The sequence below is a fragment of the Neophocaena asiaeorientalis genome, unplaced genomic scaffold (assembly GCF_003031525.2).
Source record: "Neophocaena asiaeorientalis asiaeorientalis breed wild unplaced genomic scaffold, Neophocaena_asiaeorientalis_V1.1 scaffold14, whole genome shotgun sequence".
NCBI lineage: Eukaryota > Metazoa > Chordata > Mammalia > Artiodactyla > Phocoenidae > Neophocaena > Neophocaena asiaeorientalis.
In genome coordinates, this window is record NW_020175192.1 from 12,762,709 (window position 1) to 12,783,130 (window position 20,422).

Consider the following 20,422-nt stretch of genomic DNA (forward strand, 5'->3'; position numbering starts at 1 on the left):
CAAAGCAGGCCTGCACTGTGATGAATGAAGCAACCCTTAAGCCCAAAGAACAGGAAACTAGCAGTTTTGCCACAGATTCTGAATGAGTGATGAGCAGGTGGCAGAAGAACAGGCTGCAGTGGGGGGTGGGGAATAGCCACGTGTTTTGTTTTTTTTTTTAATGTATTGAACTAAAGATGCTGGTGACACTCATGAAGAACTTATAGAACTCAAGAGAGGTCAGGGCCCTAGATTTTAGAACCTTTTACAGGAAGGTGATAAAATCTTGTGCATCCCAGGCAGAAAATAAAGCAAGGCAAGGACCACGGACACAAGCTTAGGGAGACACACACTGGATGAGGCACTCTGGTACCCAGTTCCCAAGTCCTTCCTATTCTTTGTACAGAGAATCCTCTAAGCCTTGAGCAATTCCTAATACTTATCTTATTCTATTTCCTTCTAGCCTGGACAAAAGTAGGAAATTTTGGGACTTTCTTAGTGGAGCTGTGGTTAAGAATCCACCTGCCAATGCAAGGCACACAGGTTCAAGCCCTGGTCCGGGAAGATCCCACAATGCTGTGAAGCAACTAAGCCCGTGCGCCACAGCTACTGAGCCTGCGCTCTAGAGCCCACGAGCCACAACTACTGAGCCCGCACTCTAGAGCCCACGAGCCACAACTACTGAGCCCACGCGCCTAGAGTCCGTGCTCCGCAACAAGAGTAGCCACCTCAATGAGAAGCCCACGCACCACAGTGAAGAGTAGTCCCCGCTTGCCACAACTAGAGAAAGCCCACACACAGCAACAAAGACCCAACGCAGCCAAAAGTAAATTAATTAATTTTTAAAAAAAGTAGGAAATTTTCATCCCAATCCTGACAGTCAAATAGAGCCTTGGAATAAATGACTTTACTCAGTAAGCCCATAAAAAGTCTTGTAAGAGTGTGGTCTTTGAATGGATTAATAAACTTTCTCAAAAATAAAGAACTGTGTTATCTAAAACAGCATAAGGTTCTGATTGTGCACCATTAAATCCAAATATTTGTGCAAAAAATCCCTTATAAGAATGTTTGAAATTATTAGTTGGACTTTTACTAGATTCACTTTTTAAAAGCTCCCCTTCCTTCTCTCCTCCGCAAACACTATTGGTAGCACACAAGGAAGTTGCCTGTATAAAGAATGTAGGATTTAATGCAAGTTTTATGACTTAAGGTTTATTTATGTTATTTTACCTGTCTTTCCTGGATCATCATTAAGTTACTATTTGGAGTTGCCGCATTTTTCTCACTGTACACAGAGAATGAACAAAAGTCACGGTCATTGTTCCCCGCAGCGCTCTTTCCACATTTTAAGCGAGCGAGCAGAAGGGTAGTGTAATCACGAAAACACTCAGCAGAGTGAGTGACCGCGTTTCAGCCGTCTGCACTGAAAACTGTCTCTTAACATTATGCCTTGTATGTATGCAGTTTCAACACAGCTCCGGACTGAATAAGCACTGGACTTAGGTGGAAAGAATGCTATAACCCAGGTGTTCCTGACATTATCTGATAAAGGGAACTCAACAGGCTTGGTGTTGGCTGGTTGAAGGATAAGCTTTATGACAGTAATGAGGAAGGGGCAGGTTAGTTTGTTTTACACTCCCCTATGAAAGACTAACCCAGTTTTCTCAGTGCTCACTAAGGAAGTCCTAAATAAGAACTTTCATCAAATGGGAACTCAAAAAAAAAAAAAAGCACAATGTCACTAATGAAAACATTTTATGAACATATGGAAATAAGAACAGAAATTTTCAACACTCTGGACCAGAGTGTTCATATGGGGTATGTCTAACCCTACGAGGGGCCCTCAAAACCTTTCAAGGGATCCCTGAGCAAAAGGGTAATTTTAAAGGGAACTTCCTCCACATCTTTACCTTTCGTACACAACTTTCCCTCAAACTGAGCAATCTAAAACACAACAAAATACTGCATCCACAATGTTTCTTCCATTCTATACACCAAAGGCACACCACTCACCTTCCCAGCTCACGCTAGGTTGCACTGCCCTGAGGCATTCAGGGCTTCAGGGTCCACTAGTGTCAGTCCTTGGGGCTGCCTAATGTTCCCTGTTCTATATTTCTGTTAAGGGAGATTTAGAGACGAGATATTTGGGGAATTGTTAAGATGTTCAAAATTTGGATACGTGATAAAGTGGGGTACTATGGAAGTAATGCTGATTTTTCTTTAACAAGTTGGCTACTTCCATTTCCAGATTCATGCCAAGGAAGAAATAGATCACTCTTGATGGAAACCCTACCAGCAAAGCAAGAAGTACCTGTAAGAGACACTGAACGCTACAAACAGCTTTTCTCATGAGTACTTTACTATTTAAAATATTCATCCTCAGAACAATCACTGACCCCCTAAAAAAGTACCTTTGAACAGAAAAACAGGAATAGTTTAGTAATGCTGATTATTTTAATTATAACTTGGGATATTTTTCATGACTACCAGAATTTTCATGATGCGTTGAATAAAACCTACAGACAAAACTTTTCATGATCATATCATGAAATACATATTCTAAATAGTCAAATCTCAATTTATTGCATTTTATGAAATGATTATTTCCCACCACCTAGTAACAGAAAAATTAGATTCTAGCTGCCACACCAGCTAGTTTTTAGTACCCTATAGAACATTCTATAGAAAAATCTGATCCTAATAAAATTATCGTTATTTTTTGATTCCTAATTCTACCAAAAGCCAAACACACTAGTTCAATATATGCACATACCTTTATTGAAAGATTATCTTGCCTTGTCAACCTATTTCCTTCCTAATAACTTATAATTTTAGCTAATAGAGGATTGTGACTTGTTAAAAGTTAAATAATGAGAAATTGTATATTGAGTTACATCGTTTTTAAAAAATATATGTGAAGTTTATGGACTTTACACCTTGACTGTTTTTAGTATCTCTTACAAAAGGTGTTCTGTGATGTTTTTAATAAGTTTTATAATATTCTTCAAAATTCTTTAACACAACATTTGAACTGTCAAGTCAGACTTTTTCTGACAGAAAGGAAATATGATTTGGTTATCTGATTTAATGATGAAATGGTGGATATTTGACTTGATTTCATTATATGGTAGACATTTAACATAAATTGAATGATTAAACCTGCGGCTCAAAGGTTTTGAATTAATTATATACTTAATGAAATATATATTATGGTAAAACTATATTTAAAGCACTAATTGTATCAAAAAATATTTCTGAAAAGGTGTTTTGAAAGTAACAGGTTGGATTTTCCAGCAGGATTAAATGAAGTTTTTCTAAGTGAAAGAGTAATGGGTATGATTAATAATCATTTGATAGTCTTGGTAAAGCTGTTTGGGTTTATGCCCCCAAATTTGAGAATGAATAACTCTTAAGTAACAAACAATTCTAAAAGTCAGAGCTACCAATTCTCTGTTTTCAAAAAAAAAAGAACAATAAACTAATCATATTGTCAGCTGAAGGATGATTAAAAACACAATGTGATCTTTGGCATGGAATTTAAAGAACTGAGTAAAATGGTTTCAATAAAGCTACTTCCACACCCATTTCTTTATTTAGGGGCTGTTGTTCAGCATTTACATAGAAATGAAAGACAGAAACAGAACTGACATTCAGCCCTCTTTCATTCTAGCAATGTCACATTTATTCAGGGATAAACTAATCAGAAAATTACTCTCATTAAAAGAGGACTTTCAGGGCTTCCCTGGTGGTGCAGTGGTTGAGAGTCCGCCTGCCGATGGCAGGGGACACGGGTTCGTGACCCGGTCCGGGAAGATCCCACATGTTGTGGAGCAGCTGGGCCCGTGAGCCATGGCCGCTGACCCTGGGCGTCCGGAGCCTGTGCTCCGCAACGGGAGAGGCCACAACAGTGAGAGGCCTGCATACCGCAAAAAAAAAAACTAAAAAAAAGGACTTTCAACAATTTCACATTTCATTATTAAAAAGTATCAAAATTTTAAATATGTTTTGATCAATTATGTAAAATAATTTTAACAACTCAGTATAGAAGAAATTTAGCACAGCCTTAAGGTCACAATAAATAAATTTTAGAATGTTAATTTACATACTTTTTTTTGTCAAAGATGTATGACAGTATGATCAATATTACTTTGGGGCGTAAAAATATATAGTAAAATCGTATGTCAACGAACTTGAAGAATATGAGAATCTGATCTAATGGACTTGGCCCCATCCTCCAGTCCAGGCCCCTATTCCCAAATGTTTAAGCTTCTCCAGGGAAGGCATGTGCTGGTGGTGGTTAGAAACCGACTGCCAAGAATTCCCTGGCGGTCCAGTGGTGAGGACGCCACACTTTCACTGCCAAGGCACTGGGTTCAATCACCGGTCGGGGAACTAAGATTCTGCATGCCGTGCACTGCAGGCCTTCCCCGCAAAAGAAAGTGACTGCCTTGTGATCAATGGGGACTTGCTCAGTTCAGTGAATGGTCGGTCAGTTAGTACAATAAATTTCACTACTTTTACTTTTGTCCTCTGTGTGACAATACAGACTAAAACGTACTTTTTTTCTTTCATTATAATTGCAATAACATGACCCTGCATTTTCACAATTAGATTTTTTGTATCCCATCTAGGCATTATGTTGTATTATATTAGGATAAAATTCTGTGGGGAAATCACAATGAAATACAAGTTCAAGGAGAAAAAGGAAAGATGTAAAATTTTCAATATCTTTATGTATCTTTTATATGGTTGATGGTATTAAATTTCTATGATATTTTGCCTCCGTTGGGTATATGTGAAAGAGCAATGTTTTGTTTTAAAATGTCAATATTTATACTATGCTGGAAATTCTATCCTTTGCCAGTATTTAAACTTAGGAACAGCTTTAAATGTACAAAGGAACAGTTTCCTTTTAAGACGATTTCTAAAAAACTATTAGGGAGTACTTGTGCAAAAAAGTTTGCAAATCACTGTTCTAGACGGAAAAGGTTAGCAATGACCTTTTCAAGGCCAAGGATATTTGGAGCAGATTTTTTATCACCAGTGCATAGAGTGAACAACTAAGAAGGAGAGCTTAGCATTTGTTTGCTTTTCCTGGCATCTAGAGGGAAAGCCAAGCATACAGAGGGATTAAACATTCCTGCTATTGAGTCAAAGGCCCTAAAAACTGATTTATGGCACACTGTAAGAGGAAAGGGAACAGCTCTTATCCATAACTCTGCCCAAGCAATAACTCGTTCTTGACCAGAGACTAGTCAAGACTTAAACTCTCTCTTTGCAGTTTCAGGAAAAGGTACTGATTTCATGGAATATATTTTACCACCACTAATTCTTTTCAACTGAGCATCCCTTATGAAACAGAAAAAACACTGAGATAAATATGAATCTGTGTAGCACAAATTAAGGGTCCAATGGCTATGATGAAACTGAAATGAACGAATAGACGGAGTTATTGCCAAAGGTCAGGGTGATCTGGGAAGGAGAGGGCTGGAATCAAATTAGGTCTTAAAAAAAACAACAACAAAAAAACAGAATCAAGAGAACAAGATTGATGGGCTAATTTGGTGGGGGCAGAAATAGGACAGTGTAACCCTCAGAATGGGACAAAATATTTGCAAACGAATCAATGGACAAAGGATTAATCTCGAAAATATATAAACAGCTCATGCAGCTCAATATTAAAAAAACAAACAACCCAATCCAGAAATGGGCAGAAGACCTAAATTTCTCCAAAGAAGACATACAGATGGCCAAGAAGCACATGAAAAGCTGCTCAACATCCCTAATTATTCAAGAAATGCAAATCAAAACTACAATGAGGTATCACCTCACACCAGTTAGAATGGGCATCATTAGAAAATCTACAAACAACAAATGCTGGAGAGGGTGTGGAGAAAAGGGAACCCTCTTGCACTGCCGGTGGGAATGTAAATTGATACAGCCACTATGGAGAACAGTATGGAGGTTCCTTAAAAAACTAAAAATAGAATTACCATACGATCCAGCAATCCCACTACTGGGCATATACCCAGAGAAAACCATAATTCAAAACGACACATGCGGGCTTCCTTGGAGGTGCAGTGGTTGAGAATCTGCCTGCCAATGCAGGGGACATGGGTTCGAGCCCTGGCCTGGGAAGATCCCACATGTCGTGGAGCACTACAGCCGTGAGCCACAACTACTGAGCCTGCGTATCTGGAGCTTGTGCTCCGCAACAAATGAGGCCGCAACAGTGAGAGGCCCGCGCACCATGATGAAGAGTGGCCCCCGCTCACTGCAACTAGAGAAAGCCCTCGCACAGAAACAAAGACCCGACACAGCCATAAATAAATAAATAAATAAATAAAATTTAAAAAGACACATGCACCCCAATGTTCATTGCAGCACTATTTACAATAGCCAGGTCATGGAAGCAACCTAAATGCCCATCGACAGACGAATGGGTAAAGATGATGTGGTACATATATACAATGGAATATTACTCAGCCATAAAAAGGAATGAAATTGGGTCATGTGTATAGAGATGTGGATGGATCTAGAGACTGTCATACAGAGTGAAGTAAGTCAGAAAGAGAAAAACAAATATTGTATATTAACGCATATATGTGGAACCTAGAAAAATGGTACAGATGAACTGGTTTGCAGGGCAGAAATAGAGCCACAGATGTAGAGAACAAACGTATGGACACCAAGGGGGGAAAGTAGTGGGGGACGGGTGGTGGTGTGATGAATTGGGAGATTGGGATAGACATATATACACTAATATGTATAAAATGGATAACTAATAAGAATCTGCTGTATAAAAAAAACAATAAAATTCAAAAAAAAGAAATAGGATGGTGTACGTGTGATGCAGGTATGACAATGATGGGAACAGTGATTAGCCCAGAACAGATGGCTGCTATAAAAATTGGAAGGTAGCTAGAAACCAGACTGTGGAGGGTCTTAAATGCCAACGAAGAGCTGGCTCTTATCTCACGAGAAATGTGAAGGTTTCTGAGAGCACCGTGAGACATTTTAGAGAGCTTTTTTTTATGACAGTAGAATGTAGGAAGAGAGAAGAGTCACTTAAATTTTAGCAACAGTCTGGGGAACTAGGATGGAAGCAGAGACTGGGGTAAGGATATTGTGACTGGAAAATAATCAAACGACAATTTGCTAAAAGGGGAGGGGGAACCACAAGTAATTCCAAGGTTTCAAGCCTATGTGACTGTGATAATCATGGTCCCACTGACAAAAACAAATCCAAAGGGAAAGCAGCCTGATGTTCGAAGGAGCAGGGTCAACAAGCAAGAATGGACACGTGAAGGGGAAAGTCCAACCTCCAACTCATCTGCCATCACCAGCTCTATGGGAAATCATATGCTTTCTCCCACGTCCTCTTGTTCAACAGGGGAAAAAAGAATTAGTATTCTAAATTGGTAGTGATCATACTACGTGACTTTCTGATTTATTGGTATTCACCCTAAAGAATCATACTGCATGAATTAATGACCCTAAGGAATCATACTATATGACATAATGATTTACTAGCATTCATTCTAAAGAAATCTAAGGAAAATTTCCTTGAGAATACTCATTTAGCAGTCCAAAAGCAGATCTAGCTTAAAGCCTCAGAATCATCAGCCTCTTACACAAGTCTTGACACAGAATTCGTAAAACCACCACCTCCACCTTCAGCCCCCTCATCAGCCAAGCTTAAGCCCTCTGACCACTATGTCTCATTACAGACTCATTATAGTCTTTGCCTCCAGAAAAATGGGAAAAATTATAAACATAAATCCTTTCCCTTCCTCACTGACCCTCATCCCCAACAAGCCTTCCAAGCTTGTCATCTGTGAACAGTATTTTGTGTATTCGTTCCATCCGAAGAATGAACTTCAAATTCTTTCCTGGTATGTAATATTTAGTACAATCAGACACTGGAAATGTCTAATTTAAACTGCAGCTGGGGGACGGACTTCCCTGGTGGTCCAGTGGTTAAGATTCCACACTTCCACTGCAGGAGGCACCAGTTCAATCTCTGGTCAGGGAACTAAGATCCTGCATGCCGTGCAGCGCTGCCAAAAAAAAAAAAAAAAAACCCAAACTGCAGAAAGATGTTCACACAATGTAGGACAACCTATCTGTTCTTAGAATATCAAGGGAGCTGAAGTCTATAACAGGAGGTGGCATAGCAAAATGGTAGAGTGCAAAGGCTCAAGGCAGACTCCCCAAGTCTCAAACTCCCACTATGTAAACTTTGGCAAGTCAACCTCTCTGTACCTCAATTTTTCCATCTGTAAAATGGAGGTGATAATGTGTAGCCTGCAGGCTTCTTGCTAAAACATGGATGAAAGTGCTTTCACAGTGTTCAAAATCAGGTACAATTCTTATTATACCTGGACTTCCAGCTCTAGGCAGTCATTTACCACAGTTAACTTATTTATTGATGGAACTTACATATTGCTCTAGATCAAGGGGTAGGGGTAAGAGTAAGTGAACTTTTTCTGCAAAGGGCTAGGTAGTAATATTCTCAGCCTTGCTGGCTAGGTGGCCTCCACTGCAACTACTCACTTCCACTATTGTAGCACAAAAGCAGTCAGAGATAACATGCAAACAAATGAACATGGTAGCTGTGTTCCAGTAAAACTTTACTTAAAGTTGAATTCCATATAATTTTCATGCTACCCAATACTTATTCTTTTGATTTTTTTCAACCATTTAGAAATGTAAAAACTATACTTAGTTCGAAGGCCATACAAAAATAGGCAGTGGGCCACACTGGCCCAGGGGTTGGTAGTTTGCTGGCCCCTGCTCCACAGTAAACTTAGTAAGTTGATGGGCTTTGGAAGTTTGTGGGGGCAGGCAGTTCTGAAATACGGGTTCGGTCTGTGGCACAGAAGAGGAAACTTCTAAGTATAATAGAAAAAGGATATTTAATGCTGTCATTCACTTATTAACACCAGACTCAGTTATGTGCAGAACATTTTTGGACTCACGCACCGTTGTAGATGTCACAGTGCAATCAAAGATGCAGAAGTCAAAGTCCCTGCTCTCAAGGAGCTTATACTCCTCCACAGTGGCTTAGAAACTGAAAGCCTTCCTTCAAAATACAATACCTCCTATCAGGCTTTTCCAGCATACACAGGCACGCTCATACAAGAGGCTGGGAGTGTCTTTGGTGACTCCACCCACAGCCCATGCCAAACATGCGCGGATTGTGACCACCCTGCTTCCTCGTCTCCTCAGTAATTTTACGACCAGTGCTCTCCCTTGCCTTCAAATTATTCTGTTTTGCATGGTCATGTTGGGGGTAATATTCATTATGAGGTACTAAAGAGAGCAAGTCAATCAGTCCTGTCTTTAAAAACTGACCATTTAAACTACTCTTCAAAGATACCGTCTCCCTTCTAATAGGTACCACGTTAGTGATTCCATAGTTTTTTACTTCAATCCAGGTAGAAACCTATCCCTGGGAAGCACGTTAAACAGGTCTATCTTTAGGCAAAAGAAAAACTTCAGGAAAAAGATTTTTCACAGCAAGTGTTTTGAAGTATATTATCTAAAAGAACACAAAATAAACACAGACAAAATACAGCGCTCCCACATACACCTCAGCTGGTTCTAAAGACTGTGGATTTGAAATAATACAGCAGAAACCCAGTATGTCAGTATGTAACCATAAGTGAAAAACAGTGAGCAAGAAATCAACATAGCTAATGATTAGGGAAAAAACAAATAGTTGTTTGTAAATAATAATTATTTTAAAATATTAACATTCTAGTATATAGTATATATTACAATAATACCATTAATAGAAAACAAAAACTGACAATAAAATATTCCTAATACTGTTGATTTTCTGGAATACTAAACAGCATAAATGCTTAAGAATAAGCATTTTCCAGGCTTCCCTGGTGGCGCAGTGGTTGAGAGACCGCCTGCCGATGCAGGGGGCGCGGGTTCGTGCCCCGGTCCGGGAGGATCCCACATGCCGCGGAGCGGCTGGGTCCATGAGCCATGGCTGCTGAGCCTGCATGTCCGGAGCCTGTGCTCCACAAGGGGAGAGGCCACAACAGTGAGAGGCCCGCGTACCGCCAAAAAAAAAAAAAAAAAAAGAATACACATTCCATAGAAAAAAGAAAACAAAAACTGACAATAAAATATTCCTAATACTGTTGATTTTCTGGAATACTAAACAGCATAAATGCTTAAGAATAAGCATTTTCCAGGCTTCCCTGGTGGCGCAGTGGTTGAGAGACCGCCTGCCGATGCAGGGGGCGCGGGTTCGTGCCCCGGTCCGGGAGGATCCCACATGCCGCGGAGCGGCTGGGTCCATGAGCCATGGCTGCTGAGCCTGCATGTCCGGAGCCTGTGCTCCACAAGGGGAGAGGCCACAACAGTGAGAGGCCCGCGTACCGCCAAAAAAAAAAAAAAAAAAGAATACGCACTTCCTTGAAAGAATGAGCAGGATTGAATACTTTAAAAACAACAGACCACAACAAAAATCCAAAACAGTACTCTTGATGTTTAAGATCATCTCATCAGAATAGGCATGATTAGTCTCAACAAAATCCCCCCAAAAAGCCCATGATACAAGGCATATCACATTGGAGAGGAGGGCAGAGCCTCAACAGAGCAGTTAAAAACGGGGTGGCGGCGTGAGTAAGATAGAGGGCTAGAAGGTGCTCCCACTCATCTCCCCCAGGAAAACAATAAATCAACTACAAATCGACAAAAACAGGGAAAGCTATGTTTCCTTAAAACAGAGAAAGCTCTGGACTACAACAAAGCAGCAGCGAAAACCCTACAGAGCTCAAAAACCAAGGATGACCTCACAGAAAAGTGAAGGGCACATTTTAGCTGCGCCCCCTCATTTCTCAGTCCAGAGCAGCTTGGCCCCAGGAAGGAGGCCCTCAAAGGACTTTCACCCCATGGGGAAAAGGAGAGCAGGAGAACCCCAGCGAGCCTCCCTGCCGTGGACATCTGCAGCAGTTGCTACAGAGTCTTCGCCAGCGCTGTCTGGAGTGCCCCCCACTGCATCAGCTCCTGGGGCTGGCACTGCGGTGAGAGCTGCCCCCAGGGAACCCAGTTGTTGCTGTGCCCCACTCTCCAAGATCGGATGCCACAGGGCCTTGCCATATACAAACCAGGGCTGCCACAGCTCTGCACCCGGCTCTCAGCTCCCAGTCACAACTCTGTCCCACCATTTCTGGGATGTCTGTTGCTGTTTCTGCCCCCACCCCACATCACAGCTCTGACCCGTCATCACAGAGGTCAAGCTCCTGCTGCTCAGCAACTGTCCGCCCCCCCCCCCCCCCCGGGTCCCGGACACATGGCTTTAACAGGCCTCCACCAGGGACATACCGCTGCTATTCTGAGACTGCCCCCTGGGGCCAGAGTTGGGCTTTTGACCCACTGTCCCCAGCTGCTACTGCACTCTGCTCCCTGGACCCAAGCCACCACTGCACCCCATCATCTCAGGGCCTCTGCTGCTTCTGTATCTCTCCCCCAACCCTGTCTGAGTCACTGAGATGAGCCCCAGAGACCCAGACCTTGGTTCCACAGGATATGTGCACACACCTGCACTTTAGATACCAGTGCCACAGATCCTACAGATGCACCTGTGCCTGAGGACCCAGGCACTGCAGTAGTTCCACATGCGTCTGACCCCAAGACTCTACTCCACTACTAATCTGAGTGCCAGCATGCCAGATCAAATGCCAGGAGGTAGCCCCTTGGCTAGAACTTTCTTCCATGGGAAAAAAAGAGAGAGAACAGGATGACCCCAGCAATCTTCACCTCTGAGGATCCCAAAAGCCCCAGCCACCACAGGACCTTGGCAGCCTTGGCCACAGAAGATCCCATCAGTCTGCACCACAGCTGATTTCTGCTAACAGAGCTACACAGAGACTACACCACTGTGCTCTCCCAGGAATCCAAGACGCTGCATCCCACCCAGTTGGTGCCTGCACAACCAACTTCAGGTGAAGGTCTTTCCCACAGAAGCCAGGCCAAAAAAACTGGAAAAGGTGACTGCTCCCTCAGTGCACAGACACCAAAGCAAAGTCATCAGAAACATGAAAAAGCAAGGAAACATGACACCGCCAAAGGAACACAGTAATTTTTCAGTAACTGACACCCCTGAAAACTGAAGATCTGTGAGTTACCTGAAATAAAGATTCAAAACAATCATTTTAAGGAAGTTTAGCAAGATTCAGGAGAACACAGACAACTCAGTGAACTCAGTAAAGCAATGCATGAACAAAACGGAAAGTTCAACAAAAAGAAATCATAAAAAAGAAATAAACAGAAATTCTGAAGCTGAAGAAGACAGTGAATGAAATGAAAAATCCATAGAGCTTCAACAGCAGGCTCAGGCAGGCAGAAGAAAGAATCTGCAAACTTAAGACAGACCTCTTACTGTTATCCAGAGGATAAAAAAGAAATTAGAATGAAAAAGAGTGAAGACAGTTTATGGGAATTATGGTACATCATCAAGTGAAACAACATTTGTACTATAGCAGTCCAAAAAGGAGAAGAGAGAAAGGGACAGACAACTTATTTAAAGAAACAATGACTGAAAACTTCCCAGATCTGAGGATATGGCCATGCAGATACATAAAGCTTCAGAGATCCCTAAACAGATTCAACCCAAAGAACTCTATAATAAAGATCTCAAAAATCAAAGAAAAAGAGAAAATTTTGAAAGCAAGAAAAAACGTATTATGTACAAGGGAATCCTAATAAGGTATTATCAGACCTCTCAGCAGACACCTCATAGGTTAGAAAGGAGAGGGATAATAAATTCAAAGTGCTAAAAGAAAAAACTGTCAACCAAGAACACTTTACCAGCCAAGCTGTTCTTCAGAAACTAAGGAGAGATACAGACTTTCCCAAACAAAAACAGGGATTTATCACCACTAGGCCAGTCTTACAATAAATGCTAAAGGGAGTTCTTCAAGCTGAAAGGAAAGGGTACTAATTGCAAACACTAAAACATATAAAAAATATAAAGTTCACTGGTAAAGGTAAATATATATTCAAATTCAAAATACTGTAATACTGCAGTGGTGGTGTGTAGATCAGTTTGGACTCTAGCATATAGATTAAGATATAAAACTGTTAAAAATAACTATAGTTACAATACTTTGTTAATGGATACACAATACAAAAAGATGTAAAATGGAACATCAACAACATAAAATGTGTAGGTGGGGCAAGTAAATGTGAAGACTTTTTTATGCAATTAAGTGCAGCTGTTATCAGCTTGCCTAAAATAGACTACTATACCCATAAGATACACAGGTGACCCTTGAACAACACAAGAGTTAGGGTTGCTGACCCTCCGTGTAATTGAAATTCTGTAACTACAGTTGGTCCTCCATATACTTGGTTCCTCTGTATCCACCATTTCACATCTGTGGATTCGACCAAATGCAGACTGTGATGTACTGTAACATTTACTACTGAAAAAAAAAATCACATGTAACTGGACCCACACAGTTCAAACCTGTGTTGTTCAAGGATCAGTTATATAATGAAAGCCTTATGGTAATTATAAAGCAAAAACCTATAACACAGAATGGATAACGAAGACGTGGCACATATATACAATGGAATATTACTCAGCCATAAAAAGAAATGAAATTGAGTTATTTGTAGTGAGGTGGATGGACCTAGAGTCTGTCATACAGAGTGAAGTAAGTCAGAAAGAGAAAAACAAATTCCATATGCTCACACACATATATGGAATCTTAAAAAAAAAAAAAACAGGTCATGAAGAACCTAGGGGCAAGATGGGAATAAAGACACAGACCTACTAAGAGAATGGACTTGAGGACATGGGGGAGGGGGAAGGGTAAGCTGGGACAAAGTGAGAGAGTGGCCCGGACATATGTACACTACCACATGTAAAACTGATAGCTAGTGGGAAGCAGCCGCATAGCACAGGGAGATCAGCTTGGTGCTTTGTGACCACCTAGAGGGGTGGGATAGGGAGGGTGGGAAGGAGGGAGATGCAAGAGGGAAGAGATATGGGGATATATGTATATGTATAGCTGATTCACTATGTTATAAAGCAGAAACTAACACACCATTGTAAAGCAATTATACTCCAATAAAAATGTTTAAAAAAAAACCTATAATAGATACACAAACAATAAAGCGAAAAGAACCAAAGCATACCACTACAAAAAGTCATCAACTCACAAAGACAAACATAAAGAGAGGAACAAAGGAATTACAAAACAATCAGAAAGCAATGAACAAAATGGAGATGAGTTCTTACCTATCAATAAGTACTCTAAATGTAAATGGTTTTTACAATTAAAAGACGTAGAGTGGCTGAATAGATACAAAAATAAGACCTAATTATATGCTCACTACAAGAGACTCACTTAAGCTATAAGGACACTCATAGGCTGAAAGTAAAGGTATGGAAAAAGATTCCATTAAAATGGAAAACAAGAGAGCAAGAGTAGCTATAATTATATCAAACAAAATCGACTAACTCAAAAGCTGTAACAAAAGACAAAGAAGGTCACTATACAACAATAAAGACGTCTGAGTTAACTTCAACAGGGTGTAACAATTGTAAATATGTACATACCCAATACTGGAACACCTAAATATACTAAACAATTATTAACAGATCTGAAGGCAAAAATACACAGCAATGCAATAATAGTAGAGGACTTCAATATCCCACTTTCAACAATGGATAGATCATTCAGACAGAAAATCAGTAAGAAAATAATGGACCTGAAAGACACTTTAATCAAATGGACCTAGCGCATACATATACAGAACATTCCATCCAACAGCAGCAGAATACAGGCATACCTCATTTTGTTGCATTTTGCTTTACTATGTCTCACAGGTACTGCACTTTTTACAAACTGAAGGTTTCTAATAACCCTGTGTTAGACAAATCTATTGGTGCTATTATTCCAACAGCATTTGCTCACTTTGTGTCTCTGAGTCATATTTTGGTAATTCTTGCAATATTTCAAATTTTTTCATTGTTATTATATTTGTTACGGTGATCTGTGATCAGTGATCTTTGATGTTACTACAGTAATTGTTTTGAAGCACACAAACTGTACCCATATAAGACAGTGAACTTAGTAAGTGTTATGTGTGTTCTGACTGCTCCACCAACCAGCTGTTCCCATCTCTCTCCCTCTCTTTGGGCCTCTCTATTCCCTGAAACACAACAATATTGAAATTAGGACAATTAATAACCCTATAATGGCTTCTAAGTGTTCAAGTGAAAGGAGGAGTCACACATCTCTTACTTTAAATCAAAAGCTAGAGACGATTAAGCTTAGTGAAAAAGTTAGGTCACAGGCCGCGATAGGCCAAAAGCTAGGCCTCTTGCACCAAACAGTCAGCCAAGTTGTGAGTGCAAAGGAAAAGTTCTTGAAGGAAATTAAAAGTGCTACTCCAGTGAACACACGAATTATAAGTTTTATTGTTGTTTAAGTTTTAGCGGTCCGATAGATGAAACTAGCCACAACATTCCCTTAGGCCAAAGCATAATCCAAAATAAGGCCCTAACTCTCTTCAATTCTATGACGGCTGAGAGAGATGAGGAAGTTGCAAAGGAAAAGTGTGAAGCCAGCAGAGGTTGGGTCGTGAGGTTTAAGGAAAGAAGCCATCTCCATAACATCAAAGTGTACAGTGAAACAACAAGTGCACATATGAAGCTGCAACAAGTTATCCAGAGGATCCAGCTAAGGTAATTAATGAAGGTAGCTATACTGAACAACAGATTTTCAATGTAGACAAAACCACCTTCTATTAGAAGATGCCACCTAGGACTTTGACAGCTAGAGAGGAGAAGTCAATGCCTGGCTTCAAAAGCTTCAAAGGGCAGGCTGACTCCCTTGTTAGGGGCTAATGCAGCTGGTCACTTAAAGCTGAAGCCAATGCTCACTTACCATCCCGAAAACCCTAGGGACCTCAAGAATGATGATAACCTACTCCGCCTGTGCTCTATAAATGGAACAACAAAGCCTAGAAGACAGCACATGTTTACAACATGGTTTCCTGAATATTTTAAGCCCACTGTTGAGACCTACTACTCAGAAAAAAAGATTTCTTTCAAAATATTACTGCTCATTGACAATGTACCTACCTGGTCACCCAAGACCTCTGATGGAGAGGTACAATAAGATCCACATTGTTTTCATGCCTACTGACACAACATCCATTCTGCAGCTTATGAATCAAGGAATATTTTGTCTTTCAAGTCTTATTCTTTAAGAAATACATTTCCTAAGGATATAGCCGCAATAGATACGGATTCCTCTGATGGCTCTGGGCAAAGTCAACTGAAAGCCTTCTGGAAATGATTCACCATTCTAGATGCCATTAAGAACATCTGTGACTCATGGGAATAGGTCAAAATATCAACATTCACAGGAGTTTGTAAGAAGTTGACTCCAACCCTCATGGATGACTTTGAGAGGTTCAAGACTTCAGTGGAGAAAGTAACTGCTGATATGGTGGAAATAGCAAGAGAACTAGAAGTGGAGCCTGAAGATGTGAATGAACTGCTGAAACCTCATGATAAAACCAATGGATGGGAAGTTGCTTCTTATGGATGAGCAAAGAAAGTGGTTTCTTGAGAAGGAACCTACTCCTGGTGAAGATGGTGTGAAGACTGTTGAAATGACAGCAGAGGATTTAGAATATTACATAAGATTAGTTGATAAAGCAGTGTCAGGTTGATAAAGTCAGTTAGTTGAGGACTGACTCCAGTTTTGAAAGGTGGGTAAAATGCTGTCAAACAGCACTGCATGCTACAGAGAAATCATTTGTGAAAGAAAGATTCGATTGATGTGGCAAACTTTCATTGTTGTCTTAAGAAATTGTCTCGGCCACCCCAGCCTTCAGCAGCCACCACCCTGATCAGTCAGCAGCATCAACATCGAGGAAAGACCCTCCACCAGCAGAAAGATTATGACTCGCTGAAGGTTCAGATGATAGTTAGCATTTTTCAGCAATAACGTATTTTTTAATTAAGGTATATACATTTTTAAGACATAATACTATTGCACTTAATAGACTACAGTATACTGTAAATATACCAAAAAATTCATGTGACTCACGTTATTGTGATAGTCGCTTTACTGCAGTGGTCTGGAACCGAACCTGCACTATCTCTGAGGTACACCTGTACATATTCTTCTCAAGCACACAAAGAACATTCTCAGGATAGATCACAGGTCATAAAAACAGTCTCAACAAATTTAAGATGGCTGAAATCATATCAAGTATCTTTTCTGACCACGACGGTATGAAACTAGAAATCAATAACAGGAGGAAAGCGAGGAAGTCCACAAATATGTGGAAATTATACAACACACTTCTGAGCAACTAATGGCTCAAAGGAGAAGTCAAAAGGGAACTCAAAAAATACCCTGAACAAAAATTGTACACAAACACATACACACACAGAGGAATGTTATTCAGCCATAAAAAAAGAAGGAAATCCTACCATTTGTGACAATGTGGATGACCTGGAGGTTTAAGTGAAATAAGCCAGACGGAGAAAACAAACACTGTATGGTATCACTTATAGGTGGAATCTAGAAAAAGAAAAAAAAAAAAGCACCAATTTCATAGAAACAGAGAATAGAACGACGGTTGCCAACAGCTGGGGACGGCAGAATGGGGCAACAAAGGTCAAAGGATACATGTTTTCAGTTATACAAAGAATATTTTCTGAGGATGTAACATACAGCATTATGACTATGGTTAATAGTACCGTACTGTATACCTGAAAATTGCTGAGAGTAGACCTCAAGCATTCTCACCATCAAAAAAAAAAAAAAAGCTAACTAAATGAGGTGATGTGTCAATTGATCTTGGTACCATTCCACAATGTGCATCAAATCACTACATTTATACTTAAACATATACATTGTATTTGTCAATTATTCCTCAGTAAAGTTTAAAAAATGTATCAGGACAGTAAAGCATCACCAAATAAAATATTTGGTTGAGCCAAAAGGATATTGAGAGCTTATAATGTTGAAGGTCTTAAAAAGAAATATAAAATGAGCTTGTTGGCACTTGGGTACTTGGCAAAAAGAAAAACAGCCGAAAAGATTAGCAGCTTGACTTAAAAACAAAATAAAGGAGGAGGGCAATGTAGTGGTCCCTTGCCATAGTCAGATTTCCCACTTGCAGTTTTTACCTCCTGTGAGCAACCCTGGAAGCTGGTGAGAGAGGATTCCAGCTTTGCTGCAGCATGAATTTGAATTCTACGGCGAGGTGGCTATGTGAAAAAGTCACCTAGGGAGTGTGAGTGGACTGCCCAGCATCCACACCTCACTAGTGATTTCCTATTTTCTACTACTTGGCCCTGGCACAGTAGCTCTGTAAGGATTTGAAGGAAATGCTTTAAAACGTCCAGTAATACTTTATGGTATATTGTATGGTGCTATTTGGGATTCACAAAAATCTTAGCATATACCCATTTTACCCCAAGAGTTTCCTGTTTAAACCTAAAACATCTAGATGTCCTTGTTTTACTATAAGGTGTATTTTGTCCACCCTTGTGCCTTCTGTTATCCACTTATTTTTTTATTATGCTGATTCTATAACTACTGCTCAAAGGCAGAAATTCATTCTTTTAAGTTAAAAAGCTACAGCACTGGGCTTCCCTGGTGGCGCAGTGGTTGAAAGTCCGCCTGCCAATGCAGGGGACACGGGTTGGTGCCCTGGTCCGGGAGGATCCCACATGCCGCAGAGTAGCTGGGCCCGTGAGCCACGGCCACTGAGCCTGCGCGTCAGGAGCCTCTGCTCCACAGCGGGAGAGGCCACAACGGTGAGAGGCCCGCGTACCGCAAAAAAAAAAAAAGCTACAGCACTGTGTGGAGAATTCTCATACCAAGAAAAATGCCTACTTTTCTCCTATGCACCAGGGTTGGAAGACCTCTATAAAATTCATTTGATTATAATGTATAAATCATTAAAATAAAGTAGCATCACAATTACTATTAGGAAGTAAACGAAAAGAAGCAAACAATGTTAATGAAATTGTTCTAGGAAAGCTATAGGGGGAAATCCAATTCTGAAAACATGTATTTTTAGCTTCTAGATAAGGAGAGTTTTACTTTCTCAACTCCATAAACACACTTTTGTTTTTAGAATTAGTTAAGAATTAACATTTAGTGGTCACTGTGTAAAATCAGTTTTTAGTAATAGAAATGTAAGATATGGTAGAAAGCATTATTCGACTTTACTAACCTCACTCATAATGTTGAATACAAATGCAAAATTAAGTGGTGACCTTTAATTTTAAATCTAATTCAAAGCATGGTCTCTTAGACTTAAGAAACAAGGCAGACAGATATATGTCACAAGGGGGAGGGGAACCAAAAAACCGAATCCAAAAAAATCCCAATGATTTATCTATGTATTATAAAGTTCAAGCTGTAGCCCTTATATTCCTTTAAATGGTATTTTCTTTTGAATTTCCATTAACCTCATTAGTAACTGAATTTTTAATCAGACCCTATAATCTATCGTGAATCTTCCAATTATAAATTAAAAAAAAAAACAAAGGCAGATATGTGTACCAAGTACTTTATGAAATTCACCACTCACAACTGACCTTCACATGTACATTTCAAAAAAATCAAAAGGACACTGACATTCTTAAAACCCAAAGGCTAGATAAGGCCCACCTTTCCAATCTTTTCTGCATTTTAAGAAATGATCTGATCTAATGATCTGTTAATGTAGAAACACATTACATATTTTAACATCAATAAGGTATGACATTCAAGGGGAGAGCCAATAAACCTCTGTATTTTAAAACCAAAAGGAACACATCTTGGACACCTTAAATTATAAAATTCAGTTCTAAGCAGGAACTGTTACTGTGTAACAAATACTGCTCATATCAAAAGTGCTGGTGACAAAGAATTCAACAAAGAATTCAATATGCCCTCCCCACAGAATCTGTTCACATACATATATCTATAACTGTAACAAGATTTTAAATGATTAAGGTGCTTAAATTTTGCACTGCAGGACTAATTCAATAAGTAATCATCTGCTACCTCTTTGTAGCAGCTCCAGTTAGAGTGAATGATCCACGGGCAAAAGCGCAAAAATGCTGTTATTTTCTGGAATGCGGCATTTGTGGCGCTGGAGTGCCCTCTATTGGTAGTGAAGAGGACACACTCATTAGCTGCCCTGCATGCATCTTCTCATTAACCCGGAGTTCACACCCATCCTGCAGCATTCTAACTGCTATTCGGGCGATGTTCTTAGAGTCATCAAGACCACTGTGAGGCCGCCCATCGTAATCCATTCCAAGTTTTTCAAGCATTATTGTCAGCTTGGTTTGGCTTCTAGGAACCTGAAAAATAAACAGCTCAGTAAATAATTCTTTAGTATTCTGTAAGTCATAGTGAAGTGGAAAAATAAGAAGCTGAAA

At 40.0% G+C, this 20,422-nt stretch overlaps 1 protein-coding gene across 2 annotated transcripts in view; it reads right to left on the reverse strand.

Moving 5' to 3' along the window:
- The window catches only part of ERI1 (exoribonuclease 1), a 71,280-nt gene that overhangs the window by 31,087 nt on the left and 19,771 nt on the right, over positions 1 to 20,422 (reverse strand). The window contains exon 7 of one of the 2 annotated variants that reach the window (XM_024765130.1): positions 19,550 to 20,344. The exons of the other annotated variant lie outside the window; for it this stretch is intronic. Coding sequence (XP_024620898.1) covers positions 20,102 to 20,344 — 243 coding nt within the window. The 3' untranslated portion in view covers positions 19,550 to 20,101. Of the gene's footprint in view, positions 1 to 19,549; positions 20,345 to 20,422 lie in introns of those variants that run through there. 2 annotated transcript variants of the gene reach the window in all.